Source organism: Pseudorasbora parva, chromosome 22, assembly GCF_024679245.1.
Source record: "Pseudorasbora parva isolate DD20220531a chromosome 22, ASM2467924v1, whole genome shotgun sequence".
In the NCBI taxonomy this organism is placed as follows: Eukaryota; Metazoa; Chordata; class Actinopteri; order Cypriniformes; family Gobionidae; genus Pseudorasbora; species Pseudorasbora parva.
This window is the reverse complement of record NC_090193.1, coordinates 22,027,168-22,046,631: the sequence shown is the minus strand read 5'-3', so window position 1 is coordinate 22,046,631 and position 19,464 is coordinate 22,027,168. Positions and strand designations below refer to the sequence as shown.

At 37.4% G+C, this 19,464-nt stretch overlaps 1 protein-coding gene across 2 annotated transcripts in view; it reads left to right on the top strand.

Annotated features, from left to right (window-relative positions):
* The window catches only part of LOC137057996 (ataxin-7), a 50,118-nt gene that overhangs the window by 9,679 nt on the left and 20,975 nt on the right, over positions 1-19,464 (top strand). For both annotated transcript variants that reach the window (XM_067431124.1, XM_067431125.1), the window contains 2 exons: positions 1,375-1,593; positions 1,754-1,822. In XM_067431124.1, the coding sequence (XP_067287225.1) occupies positions 1,383-1,593; positions 1,754-1,822 (280 nt within the window). In that variant the 5' untranslated portion in view covers positions 1,375-1,382. The remainder of the gene's footprint in view (positions 1-1,374; positions 1,594-1,753; positions 1,823-19,464) is intronic.

Sequence of the window (19,464 nt, the reverse complement as noted above, 5' to 3'; positions counted from 1 at the left end):
TCAGAGTACAATAATTTTAGAGCACGCAAAAGTGTGAAAGGTTTGTCTTTACTTTATATACTTAATAACCGTCTTTAACTATACATCTAACTTGAATTATCAACCAAATAGTTTGTGAAAGTTTGGTAAAGAATTGCAGCAATGCAGGCTCATGCAGCTGAGTCAAACTTTTCTTTGTATAAATGACTGTGTTGAAGAAGTCAAATCTAGATATGCTTAATACCTGTGTGAGGAAACCATGCTCAAATGGTGTGCTTCAAATGATTAATCTTTGGCTTAAAAATGGCCTACCAACCTGCCATGTTAGACCTCTCTCCATTGTATGCCATATGCACTGTTGTATTAATCTCTTTAATCCCCAAGTTTTTTTTTTTTTTTTAAGTGAACATGTTTTGCACATACTTGGATTACCCAATGTAACAAACTGCATGCATTGAATGTTTTTTCACAATTGCAACCGGTGGGAAACTACAGAGTCAAATAGTTCTCAGGTTGTCCTGTGGAAAGTTGCAAACAATAATTATGTAATATTTTATGTTACTATCAAGCTATTGTGGGCAAAAGGGAATGGTAATCCATGAATAAAAGCACATTCGTTTGACTGTTAGATTCATGCTTTTATTAATGTAACAATTTATAATGCAAATAAAAAAAACGGGGCTCTGAATTTCCTACCGGTCACAAATGTGGCCATTGACATGTTTACATGTATTGTGATGAAGATTATATAAAAAAGTAATCTTAAAAATACAATAAAATAGACCATTTAAATATTAACATTTAAATAGGTATCAGATATGGTAGTTGTAACTGTATGAACTGTTTTACATACTTATCCCTTTCAGGGACAACCCAAACTCAAACGGTTCTAGCTGTGTGACTTCACACAAAAATGTACACATGAAATCAAAGCTTTGATAACTCGTTATGAAATAAGCTAGATACATTTTTTAGACCCTTCAAAATCGAAAGTAGCCTACCTTTTGCTCAATTTTTTTTACTATTGAAACATCAATAGAATGGGGAATTCCCATACCCCTGAGTCACCTTTATGTCACCACGTATATTAAGATATACGTTTTAATATGTCTGTGGCTATAAAATAATGTAAACATTCAGGTGAAACCCAGATTTCCACAGTATTGCACGTATTCTCGTCAGTCAAAAGAAGTTTTGATGTCGCCCTTACAAACTTTTATCTCTATAATCTGCTCTTAACGTGCCTTCCGAGACACGCCGTCTCGAGCAGCACTTAGTGGGTGGGAAGATAGACAAAAAAAATAGTGAATGAATCGCGTGTTCGGCTCAATGTCATTCATTGAAGGAATCTGCTCGGCCACCTTAAGCGCTCACTGCTGTGTTGTTACATTGTAGCGGAAAGAATGTCGGAAAGGGCCGATGATGACGTCAGGGGGGAGCAGCAGCAGCGCAGAGCGGCCAGGCAGCTGAAGCAGCAGCCACAGTTCCAGCGGGGAGAAGCCTCCACAGCAATGGCGACTGTTGCGGAGCGCAGATCCCTGCCTAGTCCTGAAATAATGCTGGGGCAGCCTTGGAGCAGCTGGGTCGATGCTGTGAAACTCTACGGGAGCGACGGTGAGTTGATCGGCCGCCGTCGGCCATTGCGTTTCAGCGGGCAGCCGCGTCAGATCGCGAGCGTTTGCCCGATTGCATGCAGTTTTGAAATATTAAGAAACGCGAGAACAAGCCAGCAAGTGTAACTATTTATGTAACACGACCCAAATCGCTTCCTCAGGTACAGAATTGGAAGAAAGTTTGAAAGAGTGCGGGAAAAATCGCGAAGCCATGAGACTCTGCAGAGACGGTGAGTAGTGTTGCTTTCTCTGGTCAAAGGTGTGTTTTTGTTTTGGTGGTGTGTCCACACTTTTCACGCACCGGCTCACTGTGAAACAAGTGCGGCTGACTTTTGACAGACCTGTCCCTGAATGCTATGATCTTACTTTGGTCAAAAGCGTTAGAAACGAGCTTTTATATGTGCGTTTTTACATGGGAAAATTACGTCTGGGTTGCATGTTAGCACTTGTTAGTTGGAGTTAAAAAATAAATAAATAATTAAATAAAAGTATAATACATGCTATATACATGTAATTGTCATTACATATCAACTTGAAATGTTTCAAATGTGTTCAGACACCATTATAACATTTGAATAGAAACCTGCAAGCGTAGTGTATTTGAATAAGTTTACTCGAGTCACACAAGTATTTAAATGTCATTTATACAGAATTATACTTATTACAAATACACATGGAATATTTTGATTCTGATTTGTCAAATATTTCTCTGTATAAGTGTCAGTTCATGTAGAAAGTAATTGTCACTGCATCCTCTAAAAGCACACTACTAAAGTGATTTAAATGTCCACTATTTTATGTCCATGTATTTATTTACCTGATAAGTGTCCTGTAAAACCAAGTAAGTATTTTTTTTAAACTAATATTTATAGTGTCCACATAAAGAGAACATTTCTTAAATGAAGCAATAAACCACTTAAATACTTTACGTAATAAAAAAGTATTAAATTGCATAAAACCAATACAATCACAGCCTTTAATTTTAATGAAACTCTTACTGTTAACTGTATGTACTATTGTAATTAGGGGTGAGTGATATAGTCTAAAAATTATATCATGATATTTTAAGAATATTTGCGATAATGATATTTATGACTATATTGAAAAAAATATATGGAACAAAGTTTTATTGGTTTTTGCAACTGGAAGGCAGCAGCATTTATTAGTGCAAACAAAATGAAGGGCATTGCCCATCCCTTTCCAATGAGCTACTGTCATTGATGAGAGAATAGTCATAATGTGGCAGCAGCATTATAGTCACACACGGCGCAAGTCAAATTAAAGCAAAGTAGCCTTGGTACAAGTTATTACTGTTTTCTCTGGAAATCTTAAAGGACAACTCCGGTGAATTTTTAAGTTTATCTTGATCGTTATATCTTTGTGAGTACAGTCTATAGAAAAAAAAAAAGAACCGGATTGGTGCTTGCAACACGGAGTTATTACAGTTAATGCCCAAAGCTGAACGGCAGCTTTGGGGGCATGCACGTAACGGGTGTCTTTGTGCCTCTTAACAGACACAAAATGCAATTAAAATTCTGTCCAACATGAACAGGTCCCTTACATGACAACGAGATGCATTTAGCCATTTAGCCATTGTTTAAATTCACCTGTTTTAGGCCTCGCGCTGAAGTCCTGCAGTAAACGGAAAAACAGTCCAGTGGGGAAGAGCATCGTGTGTATGAAGAGGCTCTGCTCATCGGCTCGACGGTTCTCAGTATTGAACGTGTCCGAGAAAAACAGTTTTCGATTCTGTACTGCTGATCCTGAGGAGAGGACCCCTGCTCATTCAGTTACTCGCGTTATCAGCGGCTCATGAGTTCATCAGATCTCTCAGCAAAACATGTCTCAGTTCAGTGAACGGTTGGAGTTACAACATATAATTCAAGACATTAGTTTATTTATATTCGGAGGGACTGTCACTCATGTCAGAAAGTGAGTAACTAAAGTAACGTGTGCGATCAGCGCTGATTTGAGACGTGAACCGTTTAGAACGATTCAGTCCGATTTGGTGTACTGGTTTGCCCTGTTCACTAAAAAGAACCGGTTCAAAAGAACGATTCGTTCATGACCGGACATCACTAGAGTGATGATCTGATCGAGCTCACAAGTGAAGAAGAAATTGTTCGCGTTTGTGCCTTTCCGAATTGTATTAAATTTGCAGCGAACACTTGACTAACTTACAAAGACACAACACAGCCGGGCCGGTTGAAGAATAATGCCATTCAGTGGTTAAAGACGGGTGCAACCACTGTGGTGGTAATGTACACTTTATTTATCCTTCCATTTGGGCACACACAGCTTGAGGAAAGATGTGCAGTAATTTAAAATCTTGATTTACACACACAACACTTCCCCAACTGGACAAGAGGCATTTCCTCCTTTTTTCCGGCTACCACTGAGTCCCCAGCAAAGTAAATGTGCCATATGTCATAAACACTGTAAACACATTGTAATAAAAAACATTTTTGCGTGATAAAAATAAAGCAATATACAGTCCTAATTAGGGATGTCCCGATCAGGTTTTTTTGCCCTCGAGTCCAAGTCCGAGTCATTTGATTTTGAGTATCTGCCAATACCGAGTCCTGATCCGATACTTCTATAATACATAAAAAAAGAATAAAGAAGAGCGAAAAAACGAACCAGGATGTTCCTTATGTTTTATTTTATTCACCTTATTTTAACACTCAACAACTCTAACAAACAGAGCACTTCTGTGAGGTAGCTTGAACAATCAAGTAATAAATAACATAAATTCTTCACTTTTGAATCTTAGTGGAACAGTAAATATAAAAAATTCAGGGACCGGAGTTGCGCAGAGCAGGAAGTACAATGGCGATATCAAAAGCACACCCATACTCTCACAGATGCAGAACAATTAATTATGTTGGTGTGAAATAAACAGTTATTTAAATTAAATTAAATAATCTGCTCCCAAAAATCCAGAAAAAAGTCTGTTAGTGCCTCAGTGACAACTTCACTCAGAGAAGACGTCGATCTCAGCTGTCAATCATGACATCACAAACACGTTTTTATAGCATCAAATAACTAACTAAAACTAAACTTATTTAAAAAACGAACACTTGAAATGAAATCATTGTGATGATAACTGCCTACAATGACATCAAATATTTTTTCCCCAAAGTTAGTTTAAGTGTAATTTGATTGAAGTGTTATTAACAATGCTTTTCAGGTTTTTATAGGTCTAACATTAGTTTTTAGGTAGAGAAATTGAATAAAGTAGGCTAATCAAATGTAAAATAGCTGCATATTTAACTGTTTAAATTAAAGACTAATCCTTACAAAAGCTATTAAATCAAGAGCAGTGAGTGATTCCTTATCTTTTGTTTGACATTAAACAGACAGTAGTGACGAGTGCGTGCTTTCGGATGATGCACAGACAGATCAGCGCGCGCGTTCTCATTCGCGTCTTCTGGCAAATATACCCGGGGGATGACTGTGAAAATGACTGCTCATATTCGAAGATATGGGAGCACTCGTATGAATTGAACAACGTTTACACAGATAGACCATTTTGCCGACGTTTTTCTTTTATTAGCGCTGTTGTAATGTATCACTGAGGAGCCAGCACGTGTATCCATCTACAGAAACCCATAAAGCATTATTTTCAAGTTACAACCCATATTATTGATGCGTCATCAGATGTGAGATGAACCGCGGTGCAAGTGCGAACCTTTTACACGACACCCCTGCTCACCTCACCCCAGAATATACATATATATCCGAGTCCTGATCGGGATGTAGCGTCCGATTCCGATCGCGTCTGAAATCACGTGATCGGGCCCGATTTCCGATCACGTGATCGGATCGGGACATCCCTAGTCCTAATTAGGAATGAGTATTATTAAGGTTTTAATGGTATTACTACACTTACCGATACTGATTATTGATCCGGTACTTGTCAGAATGGTATGATAAGAATGGTATTCTTATCAGATCTTTTTGTTAGACTTTATTATAATAAAAAGAAAAATTAAGAATATAATTAACATTGCTTTATAATCTAAACATGTAAAATATTTATAGCAAAATAAACAGCAATTTCTAAACAAAACGAGTACAAGACATCTAACACCAGTGCATTTACCGGCTTTTTTTGTTTTATATATGCATACGATATGAACAAGAAACAAAGTACAAACAAATGGTCAAATAAATACAGTAAATATACAATAAAACAAAGATACAAATAAAATACGGTGCTTTAATTTCAGGAAGGTCTACTAATAATCAAATATAAAATAACACTGCATAGTTTTCACTGTACAAATGAATAGATTAATGCTTTTTAAAGCTGTGTGTATCTTTCTCTTCACCTTTTGTTCTTTGATTCACATTAATGGCACAATCGTCAGGGTTTATTAGACACTGCCTCTTTAAGACCGAATCCAGATCTAATAATATACTAATATATTCTCCCAACAATTAACGCACATTTAAGACATAAACTGTGTTTAAGTGAGTACTTTCCAAGCGGTCATTTTGACATAGGCGGTTTGTTTTGTGTATTTGATTTTTTAGGCGGAATAGGCGCACACACAAAGCATAAAGTATCATAATGTGCCAGTTGCAGTCGGTTTTAAAGCGCACACGCATAAGCTGCCTTGAAGCTGGAAACTCTTGCGTGGATTATTGTGCTTTTAATAGCTCCATCTTTACAAACACTTTTCACAATTTAGCAACATTAGAGACTGCATTTTACAATAATCACAGATTGTGCTGATTCTGACATTAAGTTTGGGGTTTAGAGGGAACCAATGCTCACCGCTGTGAAGGGAAGGAAGTTGCGCAAGACGGAACGTGGCAACTTTTTAATAGTTAAAAAAATACAATTAGATTAATATCACAGGCCTGAAGTATAACCAAACTAAACATTTGTTGGCCATCGTCGTCGCTCATTAAGCAGGGTCTGTCATGTCGTGTGCGCTGTATCCGTGTGAGAGATCGCTTTCTCTCTCTCTTTTGGTTTAGGACTAGCAAAAATCTAAGACATGGTTTAATATTATTGCTTATAGAAATGGGTAGCAACATAGAATTCGCAATATAATGTCTATAAAGCAATTATAAATAGGAAGTGTATTTTGTTCATTGCTCCAGTACGGACATCAGAACCGATAGTGTCAGAGCTTATTGATAAAACGGTCTTTCTTATAATTAGCACCGGGGCTGATTTAATACCGGTTTTCGGTACCCATCCTTAGTCTTAATGGGCCTCATTTATAAAATGTTGCATAGAAACTTTCTTACGTTAAGTTTTTCAATGTGCTAACGTGTGATTCAGTGAACGAATGCAAGCACTCCACCTTGTAAATGCCCTCTCATTAATGTCATCAACACATAAAAGATCACCGGTCAACGTCCAAATCCTGCACTCGAGAATAGCGAGCAGCAAGAATTGATTTCCAAATATCTGCAGTACTCTGACTTTCTGCCGCAAGGAAAAGTGTGTATGTCTGCTTAGACCTCGACGTAGCACTTTTCCGCGTCAAAGACCCGTTTTTATAAATGTGAATGTTGGCGTGGATTTTATCGAAGTTGGTGAAGTTTTATAAATGAGGCTAAATGTGATTTGGCCAATCCTTGACTTGATCACAGGCTCTACTCTACTACAAAAATTGATAGCAGACTAACAGAGCTCTCCCTCTCCAAAATCCCATAAAATAACTTAATTTTAACTTTTCAATTGAAATTTGCTCTCCTTTAACAGCCGGAAACAAAGCATGCTGGGAACTCGAAATCTGCTGTAACTAACGATTCAGTTTAATATAACCAATTATTGAGTTCACATATCTTTTTTCTATTAAGTAAAATTAACTTGAAGTAACATTTGAGTAAATTGAACTATTTTAGTTGGATGTTGCAGTGCACTAGAAAAAAAACTGTCAGACTAAATAAACAAACAGGTTGTTCAGGACACCATTCGGAGATTGTCTTGAGTGTTCATGCAGTCTTTTTTGTCTTGTATAATAAAATAATCTAGAGAAATAATTATTTAATTTATTAATGATTTGTTGACTAGCTGCTTCACATTGAGGTCTGGATTACCCTGTTTATTTTGTGATAAGACTGGCGGGCTATATATTATTATCCCTTAGATTGAAATGAATATAAGGGACTCAGTGGTATCATTTACCACTGAGTCACTTATATGACCATTAGTCTCTAATGGTCAAGGTAGTTGTCGATATATATATTTTTTAAATCCTCCCTTTGTGAATTAAATATGTATAACTAGCATATTATTGATCCTTACAGAGTAGATGACACCTTGCAATAGCTGTCATGGTTGTTTTTAAAAATCACTTTGATTTAGATCATTCTAGTAGATTTTTGCCTTGTCCTAAGTTGCCATGAAGTTAATAAACATGTCACCACCAGGCCATTTTCTCCCTTCTTTTTCTGTCAGTATAAGAAGCGTAAGATGCTGTACCTGTCGGGACACTTATCTAACAGGGCATTTGCATTGACAAACAATAGAGCCATCATGTCCACCGCTGCTTCATTGCACAGTTTAGAGTAAATTGGTTACGTCTCGGAAGCCTCAATCGCCAAACTGGAATCTGTCAGATATGTCAACCTTTGGGTTGAATTAGATGGAAAACATCACCTTTTGCCTGTATGGACTGAAATCGAAATTGCTGGTTTTATGTTACACTTTCATTAGTGTTTTCTTTTCAAATTCTGATTTATTTTAAGCACAACTTTTCTCAGGTCAGAGTAAAGCCAAAGTCTTTATCTTTGCATCTTTATGAAGGTTGTAGTTTCAATTTCAGCTTCTTCTACGCCTGAAATATTTATGTTACTGGATATATTGAAAGCTGTATATGTTGTGCTGTAGATGTGGAAATTATTGCTTCTTTGCCTTACCTTAAGAGCACCATGTGTTATTGTATAGTCAGGAACTGGCCTGCAGTATGGTCCAAAGGAAGAAAAAAGAAAAGAAAATTAAATTCAAAATTCACATTTATGTATTGTAATAATATATTAATAATGATTACATAAGTTAATGTAAACAGATACGTGAACAATCTAAGACATAACCGATTATGTTGTTGTGAGTTCTCACAAAGACGGTGTATCTGACAGTTCAAGCTCAATGTGCTACTAAATAGAACTGAATTTAGGATTGCATGCTGTCTGAGAGATGCAACTCAGCATAAGTAACGCATTTGATATATTTTTCTGATTGCGCTTAATAACTCTGTTTAACACCAAGCATGTCCTACACTTTGTCTCATTTATGCATGTTATTTTTTCCAGAAACTTGGGTTAGGTGATATGGGCAAAATCCCCCAGTATTTTTTGGATGAATGGCAATATACAGTATCTATCTCTGTATTGCCTACTATGAGGAGAACACACACTATTATGAACTTATTAATTATATTAGAACACTTACTTGTAGGTTTAAAATTCTACAAATGGGATATTTAATGTTCAAAAACATTGTAGTAAAATGTAGTTATATTTTAGTCAGAATTATTGCTCTCATATTCTAATGCGCTCCTTCTGTTTGACGCTCACTCACTGAAGTCGATGAAGTTTAGCAGAGACACATGGTTCGTCCTAGCCTGGCTCTGCCCTCCTACGTACTTCTGCTCAATTTTCATTTTCCTTCTGTACTACGTCTGGGACTGCAGTGTATTCTTAGGTTTTCTCTGAACGAATTTTTACCGGTCCAATCAGCGAACAGAGTGAGTGGCTGTGAACGATGACGTTGATGTCGTGCGCTAGTTTGAGTTGTAGTTCAGTAATGGCGGCGGAGAAAGATGCGAACGAAACCATTCATTCTGTTGTGGCACCGCTGCCGAATATCCAGAAGTTAAAGCCGGAGCAATAACAATCTTTGCTGGGGTTTGTTGGTGGCCATGATGTTGTGGCCCTCCTCCCCAACAGAGGGAATACGGGAAAATTTGATTTTCCAGCTCGCTCCGTTAGCGGTGAAAGAGTTGGCTGAAGCCCTATTCGGACGGTAATTGTTCCTCGTGGGGTCGGAAGGTATTGCCATCATTTACAGGGCCTAGTCAGTTATTTTATTGCCCTCTGTTTCCCACCACCCGTGTAAAAATCCCCGGCCGAGTTACCCACTGCTTTTGACAAACACCAAGGTTGTGTTGTGATGTAACAGCTGTCCGAATCCACATCTGAGTTTTCAAGAATATATCACTTGAAACATTCACTGTTTATAATTATTTTTGACCCCTACAGAGCACCATACGGTTGCTTTGCTGTTATTTGGATGCATTTCTAGACTTGTATTTCTTTAAAATGCTGGCAAGTATTTACAAGAGCAATATATTCCATCACCGCTCAAACAAATTAAAATAAAAGCACGTAAACATTTGAATTGGTCCGTTATTTATAGCAGCATTTATTATAATACCAAGCATATGACATTTTATTTACAGCATACAATCATGTAACGAACGTGCTGCTCACGTGGTCCCCGATCACAACTTTCCTGTCCACCGTGGCGTGAATAAATCACAATATGATGCACGAGTTTTAGGTTTTATCCTATGGTTTTATCACTGAGGTGGCCTGCACAAGTGCACATTTATTTTGTCGGATTTCCATGTAAAACAGTCAAAGGGCACATGATATATGTCACAACCAAACGTTAGCGATTGGTTATGGCAGATCCAATAGTTTTAAACTTCAAAAGAGCACCCGCCTTCGCGGAAATAAACGCTTGTCAATGGAGAGTGGTCAGACTCTATGTACAAATGAATTGTACAAGAGTCTGGTAAGACCAGGCTAGGTTCGTCCACTCCTGACAGCAAAATTGACGTTTGCATGACTTAACATTTACAGATGAATACAGAGAATATACCTGTAAAGTGCAAGTTATTCGTTTAGGAAAACACCACATCTTGAACCTGATCTGTCAGAGCATCTGACACCCAAGCCACTTTAAACTATACAAGCTATTTAACTATTATCTTACCATTTATTTTGAAGCCTGTAATATAAAGCTTGTCATGTAAATATTTGCATGACTTACTAACAATTACAAATATACTTCCGAAATATTATGCACTGAGGAAAACAAAGCATCAAACGCATTAAACCACTCATGTAGGCTATCTGTCAGAGCGTTGATGGAGGGGGTAAGCCACTTTAAACTTATATCTTACCAGTTATTTTGAAGCCATTACAATAAAGGATGTCTCAATTAGGACAAATTGGATTATGCACATCCCTGCAGCAGACACTGTGTCCCCTGATATTTTTCGGTTAGGGCTCGTAGTTTCAAACAACTGTATATCGATATAAATTGTACTGCCTCATCTCATATTGTTAATAAAAATATATTGATAATGATATACTGTACAAACTATACTGCCTGACCCTACTAGAAACCAAAATTAAATATCTGCTTACAAGAAGTTAGGTGCTACAATGATTAGACGTAAGGACTTTTCTTCCGAAAGACATAAGCAACGTTGTTTTTTTAAATATATAATAAAAAACCTTATTTACTATGGAACAATATATTATGTATGATAGGCTTTTTAAAAAATGAATCTTTTATATAATGCATTTATGCAGAATCAGTAACGTCACAATGCATGATAAAAAACTATTTATATTCCTCAGCTCTTGTTCCACACCCTTCTTTCTTTCAAGCTTTGTCTCTTCTGTGAAACACAAAATATATTTTGAAGGATGTTGGTAACGAAACCCTTTGGAAGACCATTGACTTGCGTTTGTTTAAAAAAAAAAAAAGAAAAAAACCTCAGACATTTCTCAAAATATCTTATATTCCGCATAAGAAAGAAAGTTTACATGTTTGGTGCAGGTTCTTCTTTTTATATACAGATTTGGTAAGTAAATTATGGTGAACTGTCCCTTTAAAAGCTTGTAGAGCTTTTGGGTTTCAGCTAAAACTGAATCTGTGAATGACAATCCCAGAAAACGCAGTTCATCAATATCTCGAAAGAGATATTAAGACTGATCCAATGTTGCCACCATTTGACTGAGAAGCAAGGCTGTCGTACACCTTTCGTGTTTAGCCCTAAATTTGTGTAAATGTTCATTGTAGATGTCATAATAAAGCTCTAAACCCTGGTTTCACAGACAAGGCTTAAGCTAGCCCCCGACTAAAATGCATGTTTGAGCTGTTTTAACTGAAAGCCACTTGCAGTGATATATCTTAAATTAAGTCAGACCATTGTTTAATTTCAAGATGCACACTAGTAATGGTATTTTCCTAAGGCATGTTTATAAATTACTTCATACTTTAATATTTAATATTTAAATGTGCTAATTTAACTAAGGCCTAATCCTGGTTTAATCTAAGGGTGTGTTAACACTTTCATGTTCGGTTAATTTAAAATGAACCCTGATGCGATTGCTCCGTTAGTGCGGTTCATTTAAATAAGCAAACAAGTGTACAGAGGCCGCTGAAAAGATGGGTCTGGGTCCGCTTTTAAACTTCCTCATAGCAGATTTTCGTTTGTGTGTGTGACTGAGGGATTTCTGCCACTGTTTTGACTCCTTCACACATTTTATAAGCTCTTCACGAGATCTCAGCTGGTCAAAATACAGGCTACAAACATACAACGTGCACACACAGCATGTTCAGTAAGTTCCATCTGAAAATAGGCATAAAATCCAACCAGTCAGGTTGTGAACATATCTCTTATCTTATATCTCTTTAGTTTCGGTATCTTTAGGTTCAGTGATAAAAATGGCAATCTGAATGCTAAGCGAACAAGGACTAAATGTTTTTTTGGACCAAATGAACCAAGTGAATCAAACTACAAGTGTGAATGCCCTGTCAGTGAAACCGGGCTTAAATGTATTATTAACAGCACTGATGTAGCTAGCGTGCCTTATTCCTGTTCTGGAAAAACTCTTACAAACTGCAGAATTGCTCTGAGATTAGTAAAAAGCCAACCTACTTGGTTGAAAGTGGTTAATCATCTGGTCCAAAGGTATTGAAGGCCAGAAGTTTGACTGGGCTCTTTATTATGCATTTGCAACTCACTTGAAAGATGAAGGGTGACACAACCAAACTGCCTTTAAAGGGTTAGTTCTCCCAAAAATGAAAATTATCCAACATGTAGGTGTGTCTGTTTCTTTAATAGAACACAAATTAAGATTTTTAACTCCAACCGTTGCTGTGTGCCAGTCATATGATGGGGTGAATGGGTAACAAGTCTATGAGAGCAAAACAAACAAACAAAAAAAAACGTGTTGGCAACGTGCACAAAAACCCTGCTGCTCCTGACGACACATTGATTTGTTAAGACACAAACCGAACAGTATTTTTATCTCATCTCATTTTTTTATCTCATATCCCGAAGAGTCTCATCAAGTTTTCCCATCGGCTGTAACTTCCGTCTGATGAAATAACGGCGCGATCATAGACATACATTATGTAGATGCCTCATTCAACCGATCCGCACAGGCACTAATGAGGAGTCTATGTTTATATTTCTACGATCACGCCGATTTTTGACCTCACCTAAAGGAAGTTACAGCCATTGGGAAAACTTGCTGAGACTCGTCGGGATATGAGCTAAAAAATAACATAAATACTGTTGTGTTTCTCACAGAAGCAGAACAATTGATTATGTTGGTGTGAAATAAACAGTTATGGAAATGTAGAAATTAAAATTAAATTAAAGAATCTGCTCCCAAAAATCACGAAAACAGACTGTTAGTGCCTCAGTGACAACTTCACTCAGAGAAGACGTCGATCTCAGCTGTCAATCATAACATCACACACCCGTTTTTATAGCATCAAATAACTAACTAAAACTAAACTTATTTAAAAAACGAACACTTGAAATGAAATCATCGTGATAATAACTGCCTACAATGACATAAACTTAACTTTAGGAAAAAAATATTTGAAGTGTAATTTGATTGTTTAGTTTGCCTCGTGTTCATTAGAAAACACGGAGGTGCGGCTATACTGGGACCGGTCACCTGGGGGCAATCATGCTTCAGTTTCTGAGAGGGGTGCTGCCCATAGATATGTATACATATCTGCCGGTGCTGCAGGCTTTTTTTTAAAAAAAACAAAAGTGACGTCATGCCGCATGCGTTGCTGTTTCTGTGTGGAGTTAAAAGGGTCTAACTCTGTGCCACCGCATAACTATTGATGTGTTTAAAAAAATTATGAGAATATACATATATATATATCCCAGTCCTGATCAGGAGGTAACGTCTGATTCCGATCGAGTCAGAAAATCACGTGATCGGATCGGGACATCCCTATTTAAAATCCGTTTTTTGCATGTTTACGTCCGTTTATGCATGTGCACTACCGTTCAGGGGTGGCGTTTACGTATGGCAGTTGCCATACCCTGGCATTCAGACAAGCAGGGGAAATAAACAGCTCATGATGCCACTCGTTAGATATGTTGCAGCTTTAACATTAACATGGAAAAGATCGTTTTTCTGACGTGGTTAGGACACAGTGAAGGCTTATAGGGCTGTTTCCATATTTGCATAGATTTTTTTGTATTGTTGTTAAGTTCTTTTAGTGGATGTTTGTCCACATTCTGTTTAGATATAGTGGACTCATGCCATTACCTAGGTTAGTCTCTTATGCTCACCAAGGCAGCATTGATTTAGTTTAAAAAAATCAGTAATCTTGTGAAATAGTATTATTATTTACCAACTGTTATTCTATTTCCTGTGATGGCAAAGCTGATTTTTTTAGCATCGTTCCCCAGTCTTTAGGGTCACATGCTCCTTTAGAAATCATTGGAATATGCTGATTTGTTATGCAATAATGTTTTAGAATTTAAATGATTAATAAAGTATTAATATTTTGTGGAAAAGAACCCCCCCCCCCCACACACACACACACACACACACATATATGTGTGTGTGTGTGTGTGTGTGTGTGTGTGTGTGTGTGTGTGTGTGTGTGTGTGTGTGTGTGTGTGTGTGTGTGTGTGTGTGTGTGTGTGTGTGTGTGCACAGTTTTACAGTTGTTTTTTTTTTAAACTGCTATTACCGGTAATCACAGAATCTTTAATGTATGTATTTTGTGATGCATAGAAGCTCAAAAGAACATAATTTATTTAAAATATAAATATTTTGTAACATTATACAATGTCTTTACCGTAATTTTTCTCAATGTGTTACATTCTTGCTAAATATTTATTCAGTATAAATAAAAAAAAAAAAAAATAAACATTTGATTTTTTATCTGTGGTGTATTTGTAAATAACGTTTTTGGATTTCAGAGGGACGTGAAAAGTTTGTTTCAGTCTGGTTTAAAGTCTATGTGATCTTGCTGCCAGACCACTGATGATAGCACTTCATGCTTTGAGCATTACTAGCCCTAAGATTACTATCCCTCATTTCCATTAGGAACTAGAGTGATTACCAAACCACAAAACACCTGAACCAGTAGGATCTGAGATATCCCCAGAAGCTGTTGTTCCCACAAACACACACATAAACACTGAAACACACTATTTCACACTTGCACGACTGCCGTAGGATGTTCAGTGAAAGGTGACTGAATGTGTGGTGAGAGGATCTTGCAGCTCTTCATCAGATGAGGAAAAGTGAGAGGGGAGGAGACGCAGACACACCAGGCGTAGTTAAACCTGCGAGTGTGTTCGTGCACTGGGCTTCTAAGAGCTTCTCTACTTAGATCGTTTATCAATGACAATGAAGGGGATGGTCAAATTATCCGCTCAGAGTCTCTCTCTCTCTCTCTCTCTCTCTCTCTCTCTCTCTCTCTCTCTCTCTCTCTCTCTCTCTTCTTGTCTCTCCCTCTCACCTTATCGCTATCTCTGTGTCTCTCTCGCTTTGTCACAATCTTTTTTTCTCTTTCCCTCTTTTCTCCCTCCATTTTCATATCCATCGCTTCCGTCTGCATCTCGGTTCTCTCTCTTTCAGCACATTCTGGCTGTCCTTCACTTCCTCTCAGACCTGAGACGCGCAATTAGAAGACTCTAGAATATCTGTGGTTTTCATGTCAAGTCAACCTGGCTCCGAATGAGCGAGCGTATCCTGTCTGCATCTCTGATATGCTGTCATAAGCATGTTGTTGTCTAATGTTGGGATTGATATCCGGAGGAGCGCAACGGCTCAGGTTTTTAGTTGTTACTCCAGAAAGCTCATGTGGAATTTTTAAAGGATGCGTACTGCTGATATTTCTCTCTGTAGGAAGCCCTCAAAGCAGTAGTTTAACATATAGCATACATAACCTTTGAGGCTACTCAGAAAGACAGCGTTACTGTCTGTGTGTGCTCTACCCGTGTGCATTTGTATACTTTGAATGTGTGTAAAATATGGAGATGGTTCCTAGTGTAGTACTTGCTGACAATTTATACCTTGCCCACTAAGATGACATGTTGTAAATATCCCCTCACCCCTCATTTAAAATAAATAAAATATAAGAGGAAAACCTTACATGGCAGTGGTTCAGTGGTTCATATAGGTTGTCTACAAACCGGAAGGTTGGTGGTTCGATCCCCGGTTCCACCTGACCAAGTGTCGAGGTGTACCTGAGCAAGACACCTAACCCCAGCTGCTCCTGACGAGCTGGATGGCGCCTTGCATGGCAGACACCGCCGTCGGTGTATGAATGAGTGTATGGATGGGTGAATGTGAGGCAACATGTAAAGCGCTTTGGATGGCCATAGGGTCTGTTGAAAGCGCTATATAAATGCAGTCCATTTACCATTTAAATCATACAAAAATATATTAGGTCAACTCACGCCTGATTTGGATGTTAGGTTTAGGCGCTTAAGGAGGGGCGAAAGCGCCTCTTTGAAGGAAAGGAACGGTATGCTGCACAATGATTATTTTATCTTGATAATCACGTTTTCATAATCATTGGAAGACAATATCGAAATTGAAACAAAAATTTGATTCACTGTTTTTCAAATGTGTCACAACCACACATAAAAGACACATGATAGGCTATAATTTGACCAGTCAGCACAGCCATCTATTAGGCAGTGACCTTGACCTTTTGTCATCAGATCACACTTCTCCTTTACATTTGTTTTGTTTGGAAACGAACACAATTCAGTTTGACTTAATGTATTTAGAGAAAAAAACTAACAAGAAACTGGTCTTTTCCACTGAACATGACCAAACTGGTTCAGTTACTTGGACTCAGCTATAATAGACCTATAATACATGGTGTGTTTTGTGCATAACGTGTAATAAACCAATCAGAGTCCCTCACTCCCTTTAAAAGCCAGTTGCGCTTGTTTCATAGCGATTTGCTATTTACATGGCGGAATTTGCGAGCAAAAAAACGGAATGCTTCTCCAGAGAGGAATCCTTTTATTTTTAACATTTAAAAATGTTTGTGTGCTGCTGTGCATCCCTGTGTACAATAAGCATAGTGTATGCGTGTTATGCACCCGCCTATAGGCGGGTATTACTAACACTCCCTTTAAATCACCAAAAATACTGCCTTTTTCAATTTTCTCGCAATAGCAATGCACCAACAATGTGCCTCATTTTCAGACCAGCACGCCCATGGGTGAACAGATGGGCGCGAGTGCATTTGCTATTTAAACAACGTGACGCTGGATGTAAAACTGATAAGTCCGTCACACTGAAACTAACAAAAAATACTTGCGTCACATTGCACTGGGTGTATGATAGGGCCCCTTGAATCAGAATAGCTGTGGATCAAAACCCTAGTCTTGGTCTATCTACTTGATTGCTATCTTTTGTAAATTCCTAAAGAGGCTATTGTCCTGATTGGCGGTGATTACTGTGAGAGCAGCACACCCAGGTGACGCTGATGTTTCGATGTCATCTTTTCAGGCAGTGATGTTTTTTGGAGTGTCCTTGTGTCTCTGCGTGAAGGAGCTGCAGTGGAACGGCAGCCACAGCGCTGCTCCTGTCCCCTCACTTAATCACTCGCTCTAATTAACCTCCTGGCTCTCAGACTAATGGACAGTTAGTGCCTCTGAGCTCCACATCTTCAGCCGACAAAACAATTCTGCATATAATGCTTGCTGCTCGTTTACACCTTTGGTTTATGTTTATGAAGTCATTACAAAAAGTGTTGCAAGTTAAGTATGAATATGTATTGTCTCTGCATTTCAATATATAACCCAGTGAAAGTAGGTAGGAGACATGTTGTTTGAGATGGCGAAAATGCAAGCCAGACTTAAACCCACATTTGCTGCATGAACTTCAAGGGTCTACATGTTAACTGCTAAGCCACGGTGCACACAATCACATTCCTTATTCGGACGGTAATTGTTTCTCATGTGGAAGTCCGTAAAAATGTATTTGCATGCCACCTCAGTGATAAAACTCGTGTATTCGGATGGTGATTTATTCACGGTGGATGAGCGAGTTTTGTGATCCTGCGCACCTTGGGAACACTGCTCACTTGGTCACTAACATGATAGTATGTTGTAAATAAAATGTAATGCTTGGTACAATAAGAATAAATGCATATTTAATTTAATTTAATAGGAAAATAATATCCTGTTTATTTAATTATTTTAATCTGTTTAAAATTTGGAAGATTTATAGTAGCACACCATAGTTAAAAGGGTTTTCTGTCTTGTATTTAATCCCAAAATAAAGGATGTAATTTTTTTAACACATGGAAATGAGCAGAAATAAGTTAATACACCTCTTGTTTACATGAGGTAAACATAATGCTGCATGGTTAATTTAACATTCATAATTTCTACCATCTACATGCTTTTTCTTTTTTGAGCGGTGATGAAATGTATTGCTCTTGTAAAATACTTGCCAGCATTTCAGTAACAAAAGTTGATCTTTAAAAATCCATCCGAATTACAGCGAAGCGCAACCGTATGGTGCTTTGCAGTGGTCAAAAAGGATATAAACAGTGAAGTGATATATTCTTCAAAATTATACCACATCGCCTTTGTATTTGTCAAAAAACAATAGGTAATTCGTCCGGGGATTTTTAGGCTGGTGGTGGGAGAAAAATACTGACATTTTGGATTCAGACGGCGATAATATCACTGACTAGCCCCTCAATGATAAAAAAATACTTTATGAACCCATGAGAAACAATTACCATCCGAATAGGGCTCATGGTGAATATCCGACTTTGTAGCATTTTTTAATGATTAGTTTAAAAAGGACACAACACAAGCCAGAAATGAATTTGCATCTCCTGAATGAGCACCAAGACTCATCATGCAACGGCTAGGCCTCAGTTCTGTCCCAAACATATTCTCAATGCCATGGTCAATATATGATATTGTAGTATTAAATAAATTATTTTATATAATTTATAAATTATTCTGAATTAATAGCAACAACACATTCTCAACACAGTGAAAATGGATATTGTAGCATTTTTCTTAATGAATATTATTCTACAAAAAGAACACAAGCATTTTTAGCATCATGATAAGGCAGCATTTTTCTTAAATGAAGAGTTCAAAAAGACAGACACACCTGAATTGAAACCCCTAGATCTCTGATTGTGTTGCATTAGCCATGATCACAAGTAGTTTTATTGTGTGGGAAAAATTAACAAATATGATCTATAATATACAATATAGTTGGTATACTATATAGAATATAATATAGTGTAGGGGAGATCTTTGCAAAATTTCAAATGACAATCTTATAACAAACAGTTACAATCTGAATCGTGATCTTCCCAATTTTGAGATGTTCTTTGTACTTTACATTTCTGTTCAGACAGGAACAAGCCTATGGACTTGTCTATTTGCACAATTTAAAACACAGTATTTCATTAAACAGTCCGTTTTCGAAAAAGTCATTAAACCCTGAGTTAAAACACTTCATAGTCTTCACTGTATGAATTAATTATACATTGATTCTTAATAAAACTACTAAAGTTATCAAGAGCAGTGTGTTTTTTGTCTGTCTTGTGTTTAACATTAAT